Source organism: Pteropus alecto, unplaced genomic scaffold, assembly GCF_000325575.1.
Source record: "Pteropus alecto unplaced genomic scaffold, ASM32557v1 scaffold385, whole genome shotgun sequence".
Classification (NCBI taxonomy): Eukaryota; Metazoa; Chordata; class Mammalia; order Chiroptera; family Pteropodidae; genus Pteropus; species Pteropus alecto.
In genome coordinates, this window is record NW_006436543.1 from 559,046 (window position 1) to 579,765 (window position 20,720).

The following is a 20,720-nucleotide window of genomic DNA, read 5'->3' on the forward strand; positions in this document are numbered from 1 at the left end:
ATAAAATAGACTTTAAAACAAAGGCTATAATAAGAGATAAATAAGGACATTACATAATAATTAAGAGATCAATAAATCAAGAGGACATAACCCTAATATACATATATGCACCCAACATAGGAGCACCTACATACATAAAGCGATTATTGACATAAAAGGAGAGATCAACAGTCATACACTCATAGTAGGAGAATTTAACACCCCATTGACATCAGTGGACATATCTTCCAGGAAAAAATGAGCCTAAAGGATGCACTAGACCAGATGGATTTAATAGATATTTCAGAGGTATTTCACCCGAAAGCAGCAAAATATACATTCTTCTCAAGTGCACATGGAACATTTTCTAGGATAGACCACATATTTAGGACACAAAACAAGTCTCAATAAATTTAAGAAGACTGAAATCATATCAACCGTCTCCTCCAATCACAATGGTATAAAATGAAATCATTTACCCCAAAGCAGCAAAATACACATTCTTCTCAAGTGCACATGGAACATTTTCAAAGATAGACCACATGTTAGGACATGAATCAAGTCTCACTGAATTTAAGAAGACTGAAATCATATCAGCCGTCTTCTCTGATCACAATGGTAAGAAACTAGATATCAACTATAAGAAAAAAACTGGAAAATACACATACATGGAGGCTAAATAACATGCACAAAACAATGAATTGGTTATTAATGAGATCAAAGAAGAAATCAAAAGATACCTAGAGGCAAATGAAAATGCAAACACAATGACTCAAAATTTATGGGACACAGTGAAAGCAGTCCTAAGAGGGAAATTCATAGCAATACAAGCCTACCTCAAGAAACAAGACAAAGCCCAAATAAACGATCTAACCTTACAATTAAAAGAACTAGAAAAAGAACAGCAAATAAAGCCCAAAGTGAATAGAAGGAAATAATAAAAATCAGAGCAGAAATAAATAGAGTCTAGAAAAACAATACAAAAGATTAATGAACTAGTACTAGTTCTTTGAAAGAATAAAGAAAATTGACAGACCCTTAGCCAGACTCATCAAGGAAAAAAGAGGACTCAAATAAATAAAATCAAATGAGTGAGGAGAAATAATCACAGACTCCACAGAAATACAGTGGATCATAAGAAAATACTACGAGCAATTATACGCCAACAGATTGGACAATCTGGAAGAAATGTACACATTCCTAGAACCATACAATCTCCTAAGGCTTAGTCAAGGTGAAACAAAAATCTAAACCAGCCGATTACCACCAATGAAAAAATCAATAATCAAAAAACTCCCAAAAAACAAAAGTCCTGGACCAGAGGGCTTTATAGGCAGATTTTACCAAACATTCAAAGAAGAATTATCACCAATCTCAACCTATTCCAAAACAAGAACTAAGACTCCCTAACTCCTATTATGAGGCCACCATTACCTTGATTCCAAAACCAGGCAAAGACATTACAAAAAAAGAAAACTATAGGCCGATATCTCCTTTGAACATTGATGTAAAAATCCTCAACAAAATATCAGCAAACCAGATTCAGCAATACATTAAAAACATCATGCACCATGATCAAGTTGGATTTATTCTTGCGATGCAAAGTTGGTTCAATATCCACAAATCAATTAATGTGATACACCACATTAACAAATCAAAAGATAACCATATGATCATGTCAATAGATGCAGAAAAAGCGTTCGTCAAAATCCAGCATCCATTTATGACAAAAACTCTCAGCAAAGTGGGAATAGAGGGAACATACCTCAATATAATAAAGGCCATATATGACAAACCTACAGCCAACATCATACTCAGTGGGGAAAAGTATTTTCCTTAAGATCAGGAACAAGACCAGGATGCCCACTTTCACCACTCCTCTCCAACATTGTATTGCAAGTCTTAGCCACAGCAATAAGACAAGAAAGAGAAATAAAAGGCATCCGATTTGGGAAAGGAAGAAGAAAAACTCTTGTTATTTGCTGATGACGTGATACTGTATAGAGAGAATCCTAAAGATTCCACCAAAAAACTGTTAGAACTGATCAATGAATTCTATAGAAGTAGCAGGTTACAAAATAAATATTCAGAAGTCAGTGGCATAAGTCATTGAAAAAAGAAATTGAAGAAGATACAAATAAATGGAAGCATATACCCTGTTCATGGGTAGGAAGAATCAACATCATTAAAATGCCATACTACCCAAAGCAATCTATAGATTCAGTGCAATCCCTATCAAAATACCAATGGCATTTTTCAGAGAGCTAGAACAAATAATCCAAAAATTTCATGGAGCCATAAAAAACTCCAAATAGCCAGGGCAATCTTGAGAAAGAAGGACAAAGTTGGAGGTATCACACTACCTGATATCAAACTATACTACAAATCTACAGTAATCAAAACAGCATAGTACTGTTATAAAAACATATATTGATCAATGGAGCAGAATAGAGAGCCCTGAAATAAATCCACGCCTTTACGCTCACTTAATATATGACAGAGGAGGTAAGAATATACAATGGGGTAAAGACAGTCTCTTCAATAAATGGGAAAATTGGAAAAATACATGCAAAAAATAAAACTGGACCATCTTCTTACACCGTATACAAGAATAGACTCAAAATGGATTAAAGACTTAAATGTAAGACTCGAAACCATAAAACTTCTACAAGAAAACATAGGCAGTAAACTCTCTGATATTACTAACAGGAACTTCTTTTTAGATATGTCTCCCTGCATAAGGGAAACAAAAGAAAAACAAATATGACTACATCAATCTTAAAAGTTTTTGTACAGCAAAGGAAACCATCAACAAAAAGACACTCGACTGGGAGAAGATATTTGCTAAAAATACATCTGATAAGGGGTTAATATCCAAAATATATAAAGAACTTCTACAACTCAACAACAAAAAGACAAACTAATTAAAAATGGGCAGAAGACCTGAGCAGATACTTCTCAAAAGAGGAAATACAGATGGCTAGTAGACATATGAAGAGATGCTCAAGGTTGCTAAACAACAGAGATATACAAATTAAAACCACAGTGAGATACCACCTCGCACCTGTCAGAATGGCTATCATCAGTAAATCAAAAAATAACAAGTGTTGGCGAGAAAAGAGAACCCTCATACATTGTTTGTGGGATTGCAGATTGGTACAGCCACTGTGGAAAAGTCTGAAGGTTTCTCAAAAAATTAAAAATGGATATGCCTTTGACCTAGCAATTGCACTTCTGGGTATTGATCCAAAGAAAACCAGAACAATAATTCATAAAGATCTATGCACTGCAATATTCATGGCAGCACAATTTACAATAGCCAAGATATAGCAGCAACCTAAATGCCTATCAACAGATGACTGGATAAAGAAATTATGGGTCATATATACAATGGAATATTACTCAGCCATTAAAAAAATGAAATCCTACCATTTGCAATGACACGGATGGACCTAGAGGTTATTATGCTTAGTGAAATAAATCAGAGAAAGATAAATAGCATATAATTTCACTTTTATGCAGAATCTAAGGAACAAAAAGAACAAACATCAAAAACATTCGCAAATATAGTGGACAACTTGGTGATGGACAGAGGGGAAGGGGTTTGGGGGGCTGAGAAAATGGAGCGAAGGGTTAAAAAGGACAAATTGTAGTTGATAGTTGGTCACGGGGATGGGGAACACGGCAGAGGGAGGGTCAGGGGAGGGAGGAAGCAATTGGGAGGATTGTTTTATGAACTATATAGATGTCTAACCAATGTACCGTATACTTGAAACTAATTTAAATAAATATTTTAAAAAATGGAAAGCCCTTTCCACTTCTCCATGAGTGTTAGGATGCCTTCCATGTAATCTGTCTCTCTTCTTGCTGTGTCTCTTCAAATATTTAAAGCTGCTGCAATACTTGATTACATGCATATACTTATTAGAATCTTTCCTCCCATACTTTAATAATGATGCTCCTTTTTCTATCCAGAATTAGTCTTCACATTTAAATTCTTATTAGTTTAAAATAAGAATAAGATTTATCCTTGTGTCCCCTTAAGCAAGCAAAAATATTGTCATGTTCTTTAGTCACATTTAATAGTTATATGGCAGGAGTACATTATTCATGTACTATGCCAACTGTTATGTAATTACCTTAAGATGTGCACCCTGGCCCTGCAGGTGAATGTGGTCTAATTACCAGTGCCAGTAATCTGCAGATGCATCTGGGAGCTCTGTTAGCCATTGCTATGCTCAGACCCTGAGCAACATTGTGTCCTGAGCCCTTGGGTCTTCCTTTTTAAATCAGGGCCTGAACCCACAGATCAGCCACAGGTTGGGGCTCTGTGTCATATGCTAAATTGTGCGTTACTTTCAGTGCTGTTCCTCAATTTGCAGTTGTCACTAAAACCTCTTTATTTTAAATGCAGAAGGCATAAATATTCCAGCAGACCAGCCAATTACTAAACTTAAGAATTTAGAAGATGTTGTTGTTCCTACTATGGAAATTAAGGTAATTTACCATTAACTGTTTCGATTTTTTTTTTTTATTAAACTAAATTCCTCTTTACTAAATTAAATCATTTGAAATAGCCTTTTTTGGCCAGTCATAATTGGTTAAATATTGGCAGTTTCATTTGTTTCAACGTATAGTTTTTTTTTTTCTTTATTAGATTCCCTTTGCCCAAGTCTTAGAATACTTAAAAGCCTCTCCTGCTTTCTTTTCTTTTGCCTTCACTATTATACCTCCCATCTTACTTATATAGAAAGTTCGTTAGACTGTTATCTTCATTGGCAGAAGAAGGAAAGATTCCATGTGTTTATGCCAAGATTAATTTTCAGCTTGGCAAGAAGCATCCTAATTGTTTTATATTGGTTTTAAAAATTCTGTATGCATTAGAATATTTTAACTATGATGTATTATAGTATTAAGTAATGCAGTATGTATTACAATTAGTCAATATTAAATTGACTAATATACCTGATACTTTTAGCTATTTAACAATGATCTGTTATTGATAGAAGTACCATATAGACAGGGATAAATGTAATAATAAAGGTTATAGTTAAAAAATTATCATTTTAACTGTATTGTAAATCTCTTGAGTTTGCAGTTTAGTGCTTAGTATCTGTAAGTTATTTGATTTGAAATATAGCTGTATTGTGTGGATTAACTGATAACTTTCCAGCTATACTGGCAATGTTATTCAGCTGAATACTTTCTGAAAATGCCATATTTAGCAGTTATAACCTAGAAAACTTCTCTCCACACATTTATAAAATTTATTCTGTTTTTGTGAGGAGTTCACTATTTCTCAGATGATTTAACACAAACAAGTCAGTGTTAAGACCTGAACCCTGGTTTTCCAATAGTTTTCAGTGATACTATTCTAACTTTGTATACCCTCCTTTTATTAAGAGATATTTAGGGAGGTAAATTGTGTTATCTATGTCACTTTCTTAAACTTTTCCAATGTCAAATATTCTCTTTCATTTAAACAAAATTAAAATTATAGCTCTAATTTTTAACCAACAGCACATTGGCATTCATTCCTCTGTTTAATATTAAAATTGTTGATGATAATCCATTTTTCTTTAAATGCAAGTAGTGTATCTTATCTATTACCATATTCTTTTTATTAGGTTGACCCCACAGGAGAATATGAAAATCTGGTGACTATACAGTCATTTAAAGCAGAATTTCGTTTAGCAGGAGGCATAAATTTACCAAAAATAATAGATTGTTTGGGCTCCGATGGCAAGGAAAGGAGACAGCTTGTCAAGGTGAGACTTCCCTTCTATGGTGTTGTTTTTAGAGGGTTAATGAAAAAAAGTCAAAGAAAAACTATAGTTGGTATTTTCTTCCTTCATTTGAGTCTTTATTTTTATTCTGAATACTTACAAGTAAGAAAAACTTATAGAATAGAAATACATTATTTTCTAGAAGGAGAGTGCTTGTCTCTATTTTTTTGTGTCTCTGAAAGACCATCATTATAACCATTGATTGAAGTAAAAGAATACTTTTAATATGTACAGACATGGTGAGATTAACAATCAATCAGATGGCTTGTTATAGAAAGGGTATTTTGGTGGTGGTTGCTTATTGTCTTCAGTAGTCAAGTTGAAGGTCTTTGCTTCAATATCCTGAATCTAGCACAATGCTAAGTGCTATTAAATGTACCAGAAAGGAACAACATTCTTACCTTACTGTGCTCAAAAGCTCTTTGGACCTTGCTGGAGGGTAGTGGGGAGACAACAGTGCTGCCCCACCCAGATATTTTGCCATGTGTCCTCAGAGGAGTTCCAGTTAGTCTAATTATAAAAGCAGCTAGGGGAAACTTCTTTTCTAAATTGCTCTGTGTTACTACCCAGTGTTATAGCTTATTCTAAATTAAAGAATAGTCTAGGTCTTAATTATTTAGGAAACTTAAGAGGAGCACAGATGTGCAGATTGATTTCTGAATGCTCTTTCTCAGTCCGCAGATGGCTGTGTGTGATTTTATAATAGAGTGACCTGAGCTTAATTTTCCTGTTTTGATTATTCTGAAGGGCCGTGATGACCTGAGGCAAGATGCTGTCATGCAGCAGGTTTTCCAGATGTGTAATACATTACTGCAGAGAAACACTGAGACCAGGAAGAGGAAACTGACTATCTCCACATATAAGGTAACTAGTTTATAGTTCTACTGCTTCACCAAGAACATGTAAAAGATGCCATTATTCAGACCAGGGGTCAGCGAATGTTTTCTGTGAAGGACCAGATAGGAATCATTTGAGACTTTGTGGGCCACATAAGGTCTCTGTCACATAGTCTTTATTTTTACTTTATAACCATTTTATCCCCAAAAAACACTCTTAGCTCTCAAGCTGTACAAAAAACAGTCTAGGGCTGGATTTGGTCCAAAGGCCATAGATTGCCAACCTCTGATTTAGCCATATTGTTTTTATTTTCGTTTTTAAAAGTACTCATTAATGTTGATTGTAATTAGATGTTTCTTGTAATCAACTAAGATATTTTTTCCTTATCTTTGTCCATTTCGGTTACTCTCATATAAAAGTACCCTTAAGAATAAAAGTGGTGTTACGAAGAAAATATTCAGTACAGATATAGCACATAAAATAGGCTTTAAAAAATTTTAATTTGTTATATATTGACTAGGTAATAAGTTTGGATGGTTGAAAAATCTAACAATAGTAAAGATATAAAAAGAGAAAGCTTCTGTCACCCTTATCCCTGTCAACCTCATCCCCCACCCTTTATCCGTATAAGTACCATTTGCATTTGTTTCCAGTATTATGCAAATGAATATATGAATATATTTCCCTATTTCCCCCTTTCTTAGAGAAAAGACAATATGCAAATCTTTTTTAACTCAACAATATAGAGATCTTATTTAAGAGCTGCATTTTGTGGATGTACGTGGTTATCACAAAAGTTCTTATAAATTGGGCATTTGGGTCGTTAGTAGTCTTTTGCTATTGCATACAGTACTATGCTACAATGAATAACCTTGAACATATAATATTTCACATGTGCAGCAGATCAATTTGTGGGATAGATTTCCAAAAGTTGCATTGATGCGTCAGAGGATAAGTGCACCTATAATGAATTTGGTAGTAATGGCAGAATATACCGATTTACATTTCCTCCAGCTGTTTTCTGAGAACACAGTTCTTAAGTCACATTATTCTATTTGTTAGTCATCTTTGGGCCTTATGTTGAAAGGTCATTTAGCATGTTTACATTTTAAAAAATAACAGTAAACCCTCATTTTGAAGGGTCTTTTTCATAGGTACCATCCTTTTTGGTTTCTCATGCCTGAATTTCATGTTTGCCCTTTATTCTTCTATCACTGCTGTAATGGCTTATTTGTTTTTCATTGTTCATGTTTCTGTGATGGTATAAACAAATTAAGAAAGTATATGAATAATTCACTGTGTAAGAGAGAAGTAGTCTTTCAAAGACTCTTAGGATAGTGTCCCATATCTGTTTCTTAAACCTACAAAACGGTACATACCAACAAGTATTTATTTTCTCTAGCAATTAACTCCGCTTGACCTAGAGTTATTTTAACCATCAACTAAGACTAGTTTAAAAATATAATTGAAAAAAGTCCCTTTCACAGTAATAAAAAGTATAGACTACATGAAAAAATATTTTAAAAATATACAAGAAAGAGTAAAGGAAAACTAAAGTAAGAGAAAGATACCATATCTTAAGTGGGAAGACGTTGAAAAATGTCAGCTCATTTCAAATTAATGCATAGACAATGAAATTCCAATCAAAATTTTTATAACTTGGAAAAATGATTTAAAAGTTTATCTTGAAAAATATATTGGTGAGAAAGACTAAAATGTCTTTGATCAAAGTAGTAGGTGAGAATAGGCTTTATCCAGTCATACTTAATCAAATGGCAAAGTTTTAGTGATGAAAATGGCATGATTTGTGGCTTAAGAATAGATAAGACAGAATAAGTACCGTTGAAACAGATGTTTATGTAAACATTTATAAGAAATCAGTATATAACTATGACTTTTAAAAAGTTCTTGAATAAGCCTAAAAATGCTGTCTTCTCTGAGTATGATGGGATTATGCGTAATACCTACTTTTTTATATATTTTAAGTTCTTCACAATGCACATAAAAGTTATTATTAAACTAAAAATCCCAAATAAGGGAGCAGGGCCGGGGATTAGATCTTCCCTGCAAAATTCTGATTGAGTTATTGAAATTCTGATCGTAATTGAAAAGAACTTAATTTTGATAGAAATATAAAAATCATTTGTTAGTAATTTTGAAACAAATATAAAAATCATTTAGGGTAGGGGCGGGAAAGTGTATTATTAAGAAAAGCACACTTTTCTTTTAGCCTTCAAGTTTGTGAGAAATTTGTTACATGAACTTTTATAGGATATTAACTAATATAATTGATCCTTCCCATTAGCAGTTAAAAAAAAAAACTAGTTAGTCCTCAATGAATGCTAAACGGAAGTTAAACTTAGATCAGTGTTACTCAAACTTGGCAGGCATCATAATCATTTGGAGGATTTATTAAAACACAAATTGCTGAGCCCCATTTTCAGAATTTCTAATTCTAGGATGGGGCTTGAGAACATGCATTTCTAACAAGGTACCAAGTGATGCTGATAAGGCTGTGCACACTTTGAGACCTGCCAGTGTAGTTACTTTGCTGTCTATTGATCTAGTTTCCTTGTTGTACAGAGTTGATGAGCTAATAGCTGTCTCCTATCTGGCAGATACTTTAATGATTACTAAAGGAAGATATTCTATAATATGAAATGAAAGGAAATTTTTATATTCTAAATATTAGGCTTTTAGATACAAAGACGATGACTGAAGAATTGAGTTCCAGCGGGTCACAAAAAATGTGGGCTGTTAGGAGTACCTCCTGATTCTCTCAGAAAGCAGCTAAGGTTTCCACGCAGATACACAGTTGAGCCTCTAGAGTTCATTGCTCTAAAGCAATGAAAGAGAGAAGTCCTTGACCTAGAATAGTTCGAAGGCAGAAATTACTAAACTTCTATATCTACCTTATGACTTTTTTAATATCTAAGTTTTGCACAGAACTATTTTACCAATTAAATAATTGCATTATTTAATGTTATACAGCTATGTGAATATTAAAGTATAACTTCTTAGCATGAGAGTTTATGTTTGACTTTATTGCTTAGGATTTCAGGACTAGGCCAGTAGATCTGTTATTTTGAGGTTGTTCCAGGAATGTAAAAATATGTCATCAATATATTGAGCTAGTTCTTGGGTTTTTTAGTTAAGGTTTCTGGAGGTACTGTACTATATGTAGGAAGCAGTCTACCTAATTCAGACCTTCTGTGGAGTCGTTCCCAATTCTGGCATTCAGGCCTTCTGTGATCATTGTGTCAGCAAGAGGGTTCACTGACTATCTGGATCTAGCTCTTGGTACCCAGATCTCAGGTGTCAAAAGGAGAGACTTGTGTATTGAAGTGCACCAGGTATCTCTTGTCAGAATCAGATGAAGATGAAGGAAGACCAAGTTCTTACTGTATGTGCAGATAATCATAGCACTAACAACCAGAATCAGTGTGCCTTGCCTAGTTTTTCTCTACCAAAACTCCATTCTTACTAAGTAAACTGAACAGCAAGTATTGTGTTGGGTAATATACTAGATAATGGGGTTATAAAAGTACTAAAACATAGCCTTAGTCTTTAGGAGCTCACAATCTAAAAGGGGAAGTAGACTCACAAACACAATTATAATGAAAAGTGTTAAGTGCATTGTTAGAGACAGTGCCCTTAGGGTATGTAGTATCACAGGAACAGGCCTAGCCTGAAGAGGTCCTGCAAATCATTAGAAAAATTTACATTGTAGATTGTGGGTCAGTAGTCCTGGTCCTTTTGTTCCTTGGACATCTCTGCTTATAATAAAACTCATTTTTCCTTTAGTTAGTCTGTAAAAGATAACTTGTAGCCTAGATACAACCTTTTGGAAGTGCTAGTTCCTGATAAGGTTAGTCAGTTATGTAGAGCTCTAAGAGATATCTCAAGCTCAACAGGTTTAAAGTAAAGCTTTTGATTTATCACCTTTACCTCCAAAAACCCCTACACCAAAAATAATCTGCTCTTCCCTATCTCAGCAAATGGCACCACCTTCATCTAGCTGCTCAGACCAAAACCTGGAGAACTTATTTTCTTTTTACATTTATTACTATGGAAAATTTCAGACATAATACAAAAGTAGATTGAATTAGATAATAGACCCCCTTGTGCCCATCACTCAGCTTCAACAATTATCAACTCAAGGACAAGTTTGTTTCATTTCTATTCCCACCCATTTCCTTCCCTCCAGTAGTACTTTGAAGCAAGATGTCATATTATTTCACCTGCAAACATTTCAATGTGTAGTTCTATAAATAACATCTCTTAAAAAAATAACCATAATACTGTTGTCACTCCTAAAACAATTAACAGTAATTCCTAAATATTACCAAATATTGGGTTTCATTTTAAACTTCTCTCTCAAGTCTCACATCGATTCCATCAGCAAGTCCTTATTGGTCTGCTTTTAGTCAGGTCACTTTTTTACCACCTCTACCATTATCACTCTACTCCAAATGACAATCATTTCTCTTTTAGGGTATCCAGTGAACCCTTACTCCTGCTCTTGGCTCCCCAAAGCTAGTTCTACTCAACAGTTAAAAAGGTTCTTTTAAAAATGTCTAAGAGAGTGTCACTTTTCTGTTCAAAACCCCAGATGACTTCATATTATCCCTTAATGAAAGTGATTTGCCCTTTGCTGTTTTCTCTCCAACCTGACCTACCACTCTCCCTTTATCTCTCACTTTCTCCTTGTAATGGATGAGTCACCTTTACTTGATTCAGTGGGTCTTCTTGTTATAGCTCAGATACAATTTTGTTTCATCTCAGGGCTTTTTTACTTTCCATTTCTTAGAATGCCCTTCCCTCAAATCTTTGCATGAATTACTCCCTTTGTTCAGATTTGTGCTCCATTGTCACCCCCTTAGAGAGGCCTTCTCTTACCTCCATCACTTTCTCTATTTTTAAAATGCATTTTTCATTCTATTATACTTATTATCTGGCATCATGAACTGTTATTAGTGTTTACATTACCTCACTAGAATGAAGCTTTATGAGGATATGGTCTTCATCTTGTTTGCCTCTCTCTTCTCAGTGCCTTGGCATCATGTGTGACACAGAATAGACTCGCAACAAATGTAGTTAAAAATTAATGAAAGGCCTCCTAAGACACAAAACATAAAACAGTTCAACATTGGAGTACATTAAAACAAAGAATTTATAGAATTAAAGATACAATAAAGATAAGTGGCCAACAGAGAAAACAAATTTAATAATGTTAATAACAATAACAAAGGATTGTAATATTTATAAGATGAATTTATATACAGAGTATACAAAGAACTCTTACAAACTAGTAATAAAAGGAAAACGCAGTAGGAAAAAAGGTAAAAAATACAAACAGGCAATTCATAAGAAGAAAACATTCAAATAACTAATAAGCCTATCAAATTATACTCAACCTTTCTGGAAATCTGGAAAATACAAGTGAAAACCACAGTGAGTTACCATTACACACTTCTTAGATTGGGAAAATCTAAAAGACATACTATGTATTGGAAATACATAGTATGGAATAAACTCTGCTGGTGGGTATATAAATTGGTACAACCACTTTGGATAGTGATTTGGCAATCTAGTTAAGTTGACAGTGCACGTCCCCTATAATGCAGCTATTCAGTTCCTATATATTTACTGTAGAGAAACTAAACTATATTCACTGGTAGACTAGTTCATTACAGTAGTGTTCGAGACAGATCCGGAAACAGTGTAAATATTAATACGTGGATTAGATAAATTAGATAATTGTGGTATATTTATACAGTTGTTAAAATAAATAATTTAAATGTGCTAACACAGCTAAAAGTAAAATAGTGTTGGGTGAGGAAAAAAATCAAATTGTGGACACATACATATAGTATAATGCTCTTTATTTAAAACCTACAAAAATTTATGGCTATATAGCTTTGAAATAAAAATATACCAAAAATACGTGAACGTGATAAACAGGTTAGCAGTCATCTTGATGAAGCATCTGGCATGCCATCTTGGAGAGGGGCATGAGGGTTACAAAGGGTGTGTCCTCTCATTCCCAGCAAATATGAGAAAATCTCAGATTCAATAAAGCTGTTTAGTGGGTAAACGGGTGTTTGTTTGTATCGTTTTCTACACTTTATGGTATGTCATAATTTTTAATCTTCCCAGTAAAGATTTTATGTTTAGGAATACATTTCTTCTTGATGAAGCTAATAAGACTATAAAGTAAAAGTACATATACTTGCAATTATTAAGGTATATTGAAATTGAGATTACATTCAATATTTTCCAAAGTAAAATTCTTCAGATTTCTTTGATATTAAAAATATAAGAAAGCATGATTAATTCCTCTTCCAAATGGAACAAGCTAAGTACAGTTCTATCACGGATGATGAAGCGTATCGACAGGATTGACCTCTCAGGGAATCATTGAGACTGAGAGATAGATGAGCAGGTTCTCAGAAATCTAAGCAGCAGCCTAGAAAAACTTATTCTGAGCTTAATTGTATTTTTGATTGCCTGCTTCCAATGAGTTCTGTCTCCTATGCACAACTTGGAAAAATGCTTCAGTCTGACTCTGATAGTTGAATGATTGTCACATGCTCTTTAATGCCCTTCCATAATCAAAAGGTACTTAATCTGTAATTTCAGGTGGTTCCCCTTTCTCAGCGAAGTGGTGTTCTTGAATGGTGCACCGGAACTGTCCCTATTGGTGAATTTCTTGTTAACAATGAGAATGGTGCCCATAAAAGATACAGGCCAAAGGATTTCAGTGCCTATCAATGTCAAAAGAAAATGATGGTAAGTGACACTCAAAAGTATAAGTTATTGCAAGATATTTAATAGCTTTAAAGCTGACAGTTATCAAAGATGGAATATAAAAAGTTTTAATTTCATCAGGTAATTAACAGTAATAAGTAAAAGAAAGTGAGCTCACCAGAATGAAAGTGTGTGAGTGAAAGAAGGTTTTTAAACTATGTAGTGTCAACCCTTATTCAATGAGAAATTTAACAGTTTTCATTGTATGGTAATTTGCTTCCAGTTTGGGGTGAGCTAATTCTTAACAAAAGAAACAAAATAGTAACAAAAAAACAGATTATGAAATAATTTTTCTATGAAACTAATATAGAGACCTTTTGAGACACTTGCCAATTGGTGTGACATTCACCCAATCAATATTTATTGAATGCTTGCTCTCTACTAAGTACTATACTGAGACTTCAGAAATGTTACTGCTAATCATTTTCATACTTAACCCATTGTAAGATGAGAAGAAATTTAGAGAATTTCACTTGCCCAGGGTCAATGAACTAATAAATGGTGGAGCAAGGATTTGAACCTTGTCTGTCGAACTCTAAAATCCATTTACTTGTGCTTTTATTGTGCTTTCTATTATATGTTTTAAAAATGTGTGGTAAAGTACTATAGGCATTGTGATGGAAGGCTGAGCAGGGTACAATGTAGGCACAGAGGAGGAAATGGTTGGTTTTACCTAGGAGAGAGGTGAGTGGAGAGAATCAAATTCAAGGGAGGCTTCACAGAGGAAATGGTGTTGGATCCGAGTTTTGTAAATGAATTTGTTTGCCTAGCAGAAGGAGATGAAGAGGCATGAACAGGCAGTTAAAGATAGCATAGGCTTGATCTTTGAGTAGGAGTAGATAGGTGTTTGGAACAGTAGTTAGTCAAAGAAATGGAGGATTGTTTTATGAAATGTTAAGAAGTTTGTACTTTTATAGGCAATGGGGAACCCTTGAGAAGAATATTAATATTAGAATTGCAGTTTAGAAAAATAACTGATAGCACTGTGGGTTATATTTTTGAGAAAGCCAACTAGAGGTATAAGATGGATCTGAACTAATTTTAATTAATTTTCATTAATTTTTAATAGGAATGGAGAATAGGGAGTACATTTGAGAAATATTAAAGAAGCAGGACTGATAGGATTTGGTTGCTAATTAGAAGTGAGGTTGGTGAAAGTGTTATCAGTGGCACCCAGTTTTCTGGATGGGGTGATGGGGTGGATGAAGAGGCTATTTACAGTGTCAAAAAATAGAGGAAGTGGTTGAGGTTTGCCAAAGATGAGAAGGTAAATTAGTTTGAATTTGGAGGAGATCCAAGTGAAGATGTTGAGGGGGCAGTTGGAGAAGCACATCACAGTGGAACTTAATAAAGATATCTGGGCCAAAGATACAGATTTGGAAGTCATCAGCACATTGATAGATGAGAGTTGAGCCCACTGAAGTAGACAAGCTTTGCTTCCAAGAGGTGTTATTATTCTGTATAGTGAGAAGATGTTAGAGGACAGATCTGAGACATGTCAGCTACTTTGCCATCTGTCAGTTATTCTTCCATTCTTCCTTCTTTTCTCTGTTTCCTATCACACCCCTATTGCTGTGATACCACCTAAGACTATCTGGAGCTGCCTTTGGCATTTTCATGTTTATTTCCACATAGATTACAGGATCATTCAAATTAGAATTTACTTTAAAAAAAAATAACAGTCATTGTTGGTGTACCTCTTTCCACTAATATTAACATGAAAACTCTAAAAGAGATTATAACTTGTTATTAATTGCTTCCCTGACCAGACTGTTAACTTTTTATGGGTAAAGATAAAATCGTGTTTATCTTTTTATTTCTTCTATATGTATCATACTATTTTCCATATAGAAACTCTTAGTAAACTTAATTAGTTCAACACAATATTGAGAAAATAATTTTATATTTGATTTATTTAAAGGATGTGCAAAAGAAGTCTTATGAAGAGAAATATAAAACCTTCATGGATATTTGCCAGAATTTTCAACCAGTTTTCCGTTACTTCTGCATGGAAAAATTCTTGGATCCAGCTGTTTGGTTTGAGAAACGATTGGCCTATACTCGCAGTGTGGCTACTTCTTCTATTGGTAACCTTCTTACACATTTTAGTAGATTCAGCACTTCCTACATTTTCAGTTGAAAGGGAAAAATGGTGTTGATGGTGGTCTTCTGCCAAACCATATTATCATTAGATCATTGAATTTCTTGTTCATCATGATTCTGAGCTTCTAATTGTAGCTCTTCTTAGCTTTTACAGGAGAGAATTCTCCTACCCCAAGGTAGGGCAATAAGACTGGTTATTATTCTTTTTTGTTTAATAGTGAGTGTAGCTTATTTTTCTTTTTCTGAATTCACTATATTATTTTCTGAGATTTTCCTTGGAAAATAATAATACCATGATGACTCCATTTAAGTTATTTCCTTTAATTATTGTTGTTCTTCTGCACAGAACCTTTATAATACCATGATATTGTCACCCAGTGATTGATTGTGTTTAATAGAATTTTTTTTTGGAATAGAAATAATGATATGTGTAAATATTCAGTGTACAACATATATTTTGACTTTTTTTTAATTTCTGAGAGTTTAGACTAGATTGGTCAATTAACAAAACCTTAGAGTATGAGAAATAACAAGAACATCAAAGCTCTTTTAATTCATTGATTTTTAACTAAAGACCACTTCCTCAATCACTTACATACCATATCCCCAGGAAGGCAAGGGCATGTATATTTTGGGAAAGTTTTAGGTAATTATGAAATGCTTTCTTTTTTTCTATATTGGGAATCAGTAATCCGATTCAGCTGATTTAGTTTATAAACAAGAAAGTAAGCCCGCTTAATGACAGAGCTCACCAGGCGCTCAAGCATTCAGTGTCTTTTCTGTAACACCACGTGTAGTGTCTTTCATTAGGTTAAAAGCATTTTAAGCCTTGTTATCCTCTGTCTTAAAAATAGAAATGCAGTTTTTTCTGGATATATACCTGATGAAATGAATTAATGATTAATTTGTGTTAAATATAATTCATCAAGCAGAAAAAAGTTTCACTGAAAAATGAAGAATCTACTCCTCGGCTTCTCAATTTAAAAGTATACTCAATATATATTTGACTGTATATAATGCTCTGCTTTGGCCCTGGTAAATAATCTCAACTTTAACCACACCAATTTTTGAATCACTGATATTTTTTAACGTGTTTTTATTAGCAAAGGGAAAACTTTTTAACAAATCATCTAGCATTTGTAAAATTCAATATAAATGAAAATAGCTAGCATGATTTGACTTAAACTCAAAATGGCCAGTGATGTACATGATTTCCTTTAAGTTGGCTAAAAAGCCTTAGCTACTTAAAAATTATACAGAGTCAATGATATTAGTTGAAATTATGGCTAAATTTGTTACAGAAATAGATGATATCAGTGATCTCAGGTTGTTTTTTTCCAGTTGGTTACATACTTGGACTTGGTGATAGACATGTACAGAATATCTTGATAAATGAACAGTCAGCAGAACTTGTACATATAGATTTAGGTAAGTAATCAAACATATATTTTTATTCTATTTAATAAATACTTAGTCATCTAGAAATGTTGTTTGCCTACCAGGATAATCAGGTATTAGGGAGATAGATAATCAAAGCAGTAAATATTATTTTAAAAAGTAAAAAGCATAAATAGTGCTGGTGGAGTGAGTAGCTAACTCTGCCTGGAATAATGAGTGAAATTTACTAGAAGTGACATTTAAGCCAGGTCTTAAAGAAAGAAAGGCTGTATAATCCAGACAGAAGATAAAGCAGATGTGAAAGGAGGGCTAATGAAGCACGTTGTAGGAATGGGGAGACATTCAGTGTGGCGAGAGTAAAGTTTGCATGTAGTTGAGTAGCTTGACGGATAGATTGTCATTAGACTGTAAAAAGCCAGGCTAAGGAGTTTCAACTTTAAACTGTTAAACGATGGAAAATAAATGAAGATGTATTTAAGTAGGACTTAAATAAGCAGGGTTAGATTTGATTATTGGAAATTAATTTGGGAGCAGTAGTGGCAGCAAGAAAACAGGTTAATGGATATTAAAATAGTTTAGACAAGAGAAGTTGAAGATTTAGACTATAGTTGTAAAGACCAGGCATTGGATTTGGGGGACATTTTTGTAGTAACCTGTATCAGTGATAGTAGATGTGGAATCAGTAGGAGAGGGAACTCCAGGATAACTGAAGTTTCTAACTAAGAAACACCGGTTTTGTAAAGAATAAAAAAGCTGTGAGTTTAGTTTTGCACATTGTTTTGAGGTATTAATGGGATTTCCAAGTGGAGTAGGCAGTTTAACACATAAGAGAGCAAAATGACGAGATGTAGAATTTTCAGCAAATAGATTTCAGTTGAAGTCGTTGGACTAGAAGAGTTTCTGATGTTATACATCAGCCTGGATAAAGAGGACTAAGGATAGAATCATAAGGAATGCCAGCATTGAAAAGGCTGAGTCAGAATGAGAATAAACAAGAAGTCATGGAAACTAAAAGGTGGAGATACCTTGGAAACCAAGGGAGGAAAAATTTTCATGAAGAAGTGCTTAGTTAGTATCTGATACAGAAAGGTCAAATAAGATGATTGCTGAAAATAGGCCTTTGAATTTAACAATTAATCAATCTTAGAGGTCTAGAAAGTAACCTTTAGATAGAATGGATGAAGTGAGACTGAAAAGGCAAGGGCTTAATGGAAATTAAAGATATATAGACTAAGAATGTGGAATTGTTCTTCAAGAAGTTTAAAAATGAAGGGAAGGATAGAGATATTTGCTACAGAGATGAGAAGATGAGATCCATGTTTGCCTTTTTTTGTTTTTTTTTTTTTGTTTTGAATGTTTAATATGAGAGGCATGAACATATTAGATATTGATAAGATACAGGAAAGAGACAAAGGTAATTAAAAATAGCAAGGGAAATTATAAAGTATGTGAAGGGGTAGAGTTGGCTTTACATTGGAGGTATGTCAGCTTTTCTGCTCAGAGAAGAAAAAAGGATGAGTGCTAGTAGGAAAATCTAAAGTTGGGAAAGAATTTGAAGGAAATTATAATTGCTGTTCTGTTTTTTCTGAGAAAAAGAAAGCATGTTTATTTGCTAAGAATTGGAGGGATGATAATTGGTCTTAAAAATAGAACAATAAAATTCTAAAACAGATAGCATAGAAATGAGACCAAGAGTCATAGAAAGGGACAAGTAAAAGACATGCTAAGCAGTTTAAGGGTCACTTTCCTAAGGTGATAATCTCAAATTTATAGTAGGGCCAATAGTGTCATCATATGATTTCTTCCAGTAGTCCTCAGCATCCCGGGATTTTAGTTTGAAATGGTAGGTGGAGAGGCAAGGGAGTGATCAGCCTTGCAGTCTATTTTCTGAGCCGAGTAGGGAAGAGAGGCAAATAGACTAGAAATCTCAATGAATTTGACAACTATTTAATATAATAAGTGTGTAGAAGGAGAAGAGGTTTTTATTAAAAATGTAGAATTTAAGATTTCTAAGAAGGTACAGTTTTAAGAAATTATAAATTCTACAGTATAATCCATATAAATGACTTGAGTAAATTGAGAGTAAATTGAATTTCATTAGAACAAGGAAGATCGAGGATTTTATGTGGTTTTCCCCAGAATGAATTCCAGAGTTGGCACAGAATGGAAGTTTGTGAGCTAGGTCCATAGCAGCATTCAGTGAATTGAAGAGAAAGGTTGGGGTATAATAATGAGGATGAATGGGGTCACTAGATCCAGAAGGTAGGAACCTCAGTAGAGGAGTGAGATTTTACATGAGAAGGGAAAGGCAGTGGTCTGGAAACTGCAGAGTAGAGATAGGAGTATGCCACCTTCTGTCCAAGCCATGCTAAAAGCATCTAAAAATGAGAAGAATGATTGGTACAACCACTTTGGAATACTGTTTGGCATTATCTTCTAAAGCTGAGCTTGTGCATGTCTTATGACCCAGCAGTTTCACTGCAATAGAAATGCACACGTGTATAAGAATGTTCATAGCAATGCTATTCATAATAGCTCAAACACCCATCATAAGTAGAATGGATGAATAATTATAGTATTTTCATAAAATGGAATACTATATAACAATGAGATTGAATGAATTATAACCACACACAACATGGAAGACTCAAATATAATGCTAAGTGAAAAAATCCAGATACAAAGGAGTACATTCTGTATAATTTCATTTCTATAAAATACAGAACCTGGTAAAATTAATCTACAGTGTTAGAAGTTAGGGTAGCGGTGACCCTTTGAAGAGTTGGTTACTGGTTAGTAGAGAGGTGAAGAGGAGCTTCTGGAGTGCTGGTTACATGGTCTGTTCACTTTGTAAAATCTGTTAGCCATACACTTGGATGGCTAGATGATTTGTACACTTCTGTGTGTATCTCTTTGGTTATCTGTTGCTGTATAACAAACCACCCCCAAATTTAGTAGCTTAAAACTACAATTATTATCTCTCATAGTCAGCTGGGAAATTCTCACTGAGGGTCTTTCGTGCAGTTGCTGTCAGCAGCTGGGGCTGGAGTCATCCGAAGACTGAGCTGTGCCAGAGTCTGAGATGGCTTTTTCACTTACATGTTTGACACTTCAGTACTCCTCCATGTGGCCTGTCTGTCCAGCAGAGTGACCTGGACTTCTTAGAGCCCATCTCAGGGCTCTAAGAAGAAGGAAGTGAAAGCTAAGGGCTTGGCCTGCAGCTGGCACAGTGTCACTCCACTGTGTTCTATTAGTCATAGTATCATAGGGCCCTCTTTCTGGGACTCTAATAACAATATGTTAGACTGTATCACTGTATCATTTATGCTGTTTACATTCTTGTTTGTATTTCCCAACCTTCCTCCCTCCACCCCCCTGCTCCAACCCACCCTGTGATGTCTGGAAACCCTATAAGCCCCAAAAGCAAGTTGGCAAGCATATAATCGTGTTAATTAGAGTCACTGCATGCTAATAATTTAGCCAATAACATGGTATTTTTTTAACAAGGCATTTATTGCTCTTATTATTTCTTTTGGCCAGAGCTATAATACAGTGAAATTTATTAATTGATGAAACTTATCTAATACAAATACATTTGTCATAGTCTTAAATTTTCTTCAAGCCTTCATATTCTTATTCTATTGCTGTCATGTTTTAAACACGTCAAACCATGTGGGGAGCCTGGACTTCCAGCCTCACCAAGCTGTAGCAAGGAGCCCCTTTCCCCTTTGACGTCTGTGGAAGCCAAGTGGGAAACGTGGTCTTCGGCCACCACTTAGCAGTAACAAGGTAGCAACTCCCAAAGCA

The 20,720-nt window shown here is 34.3% G+C and overlaps 1 protein-coding gene across 4 annotated transcripts in view; it reads left to right on the top strand.

Moving 5' to 3' along the window:
• Positions 1–20,720, top strand: part of ATM (ATM serine/threonine kinase) — a 122,068-nt gene that overhangs the window by 90,672 nt on the left and 10,676 nt on the right. For all 4 annotated transcript variants that reach the window (XM_006913430.3, XM_015590578.2, XM_006913431.3 and 1 more), the window contains 6 exons: positions 4,394–4,476; positions 5,607–5,747; positions 6,513–6,629; positions 13,245–13,394; positions 15,334–15,499; positions 16,857–16,943. In XM_006913430.3, coding sequence (XP_006913492.1) covers positions 4,394–4,476; positions 5,607–5,747; positions 6,513–6,629; positions 13,245–13,394; positions 15,334–15,499; positions 16,857–16,943 — 744 coding nt within the window. The remainder of the gene's footprint in view (positions 1–4,393; positions 4,477–5,606; positions 5,748–6,512; positions 6,630–13,244; positions 13,395–15,333; positions 15,500–16,856; positions 16,944–20,720) is intronic.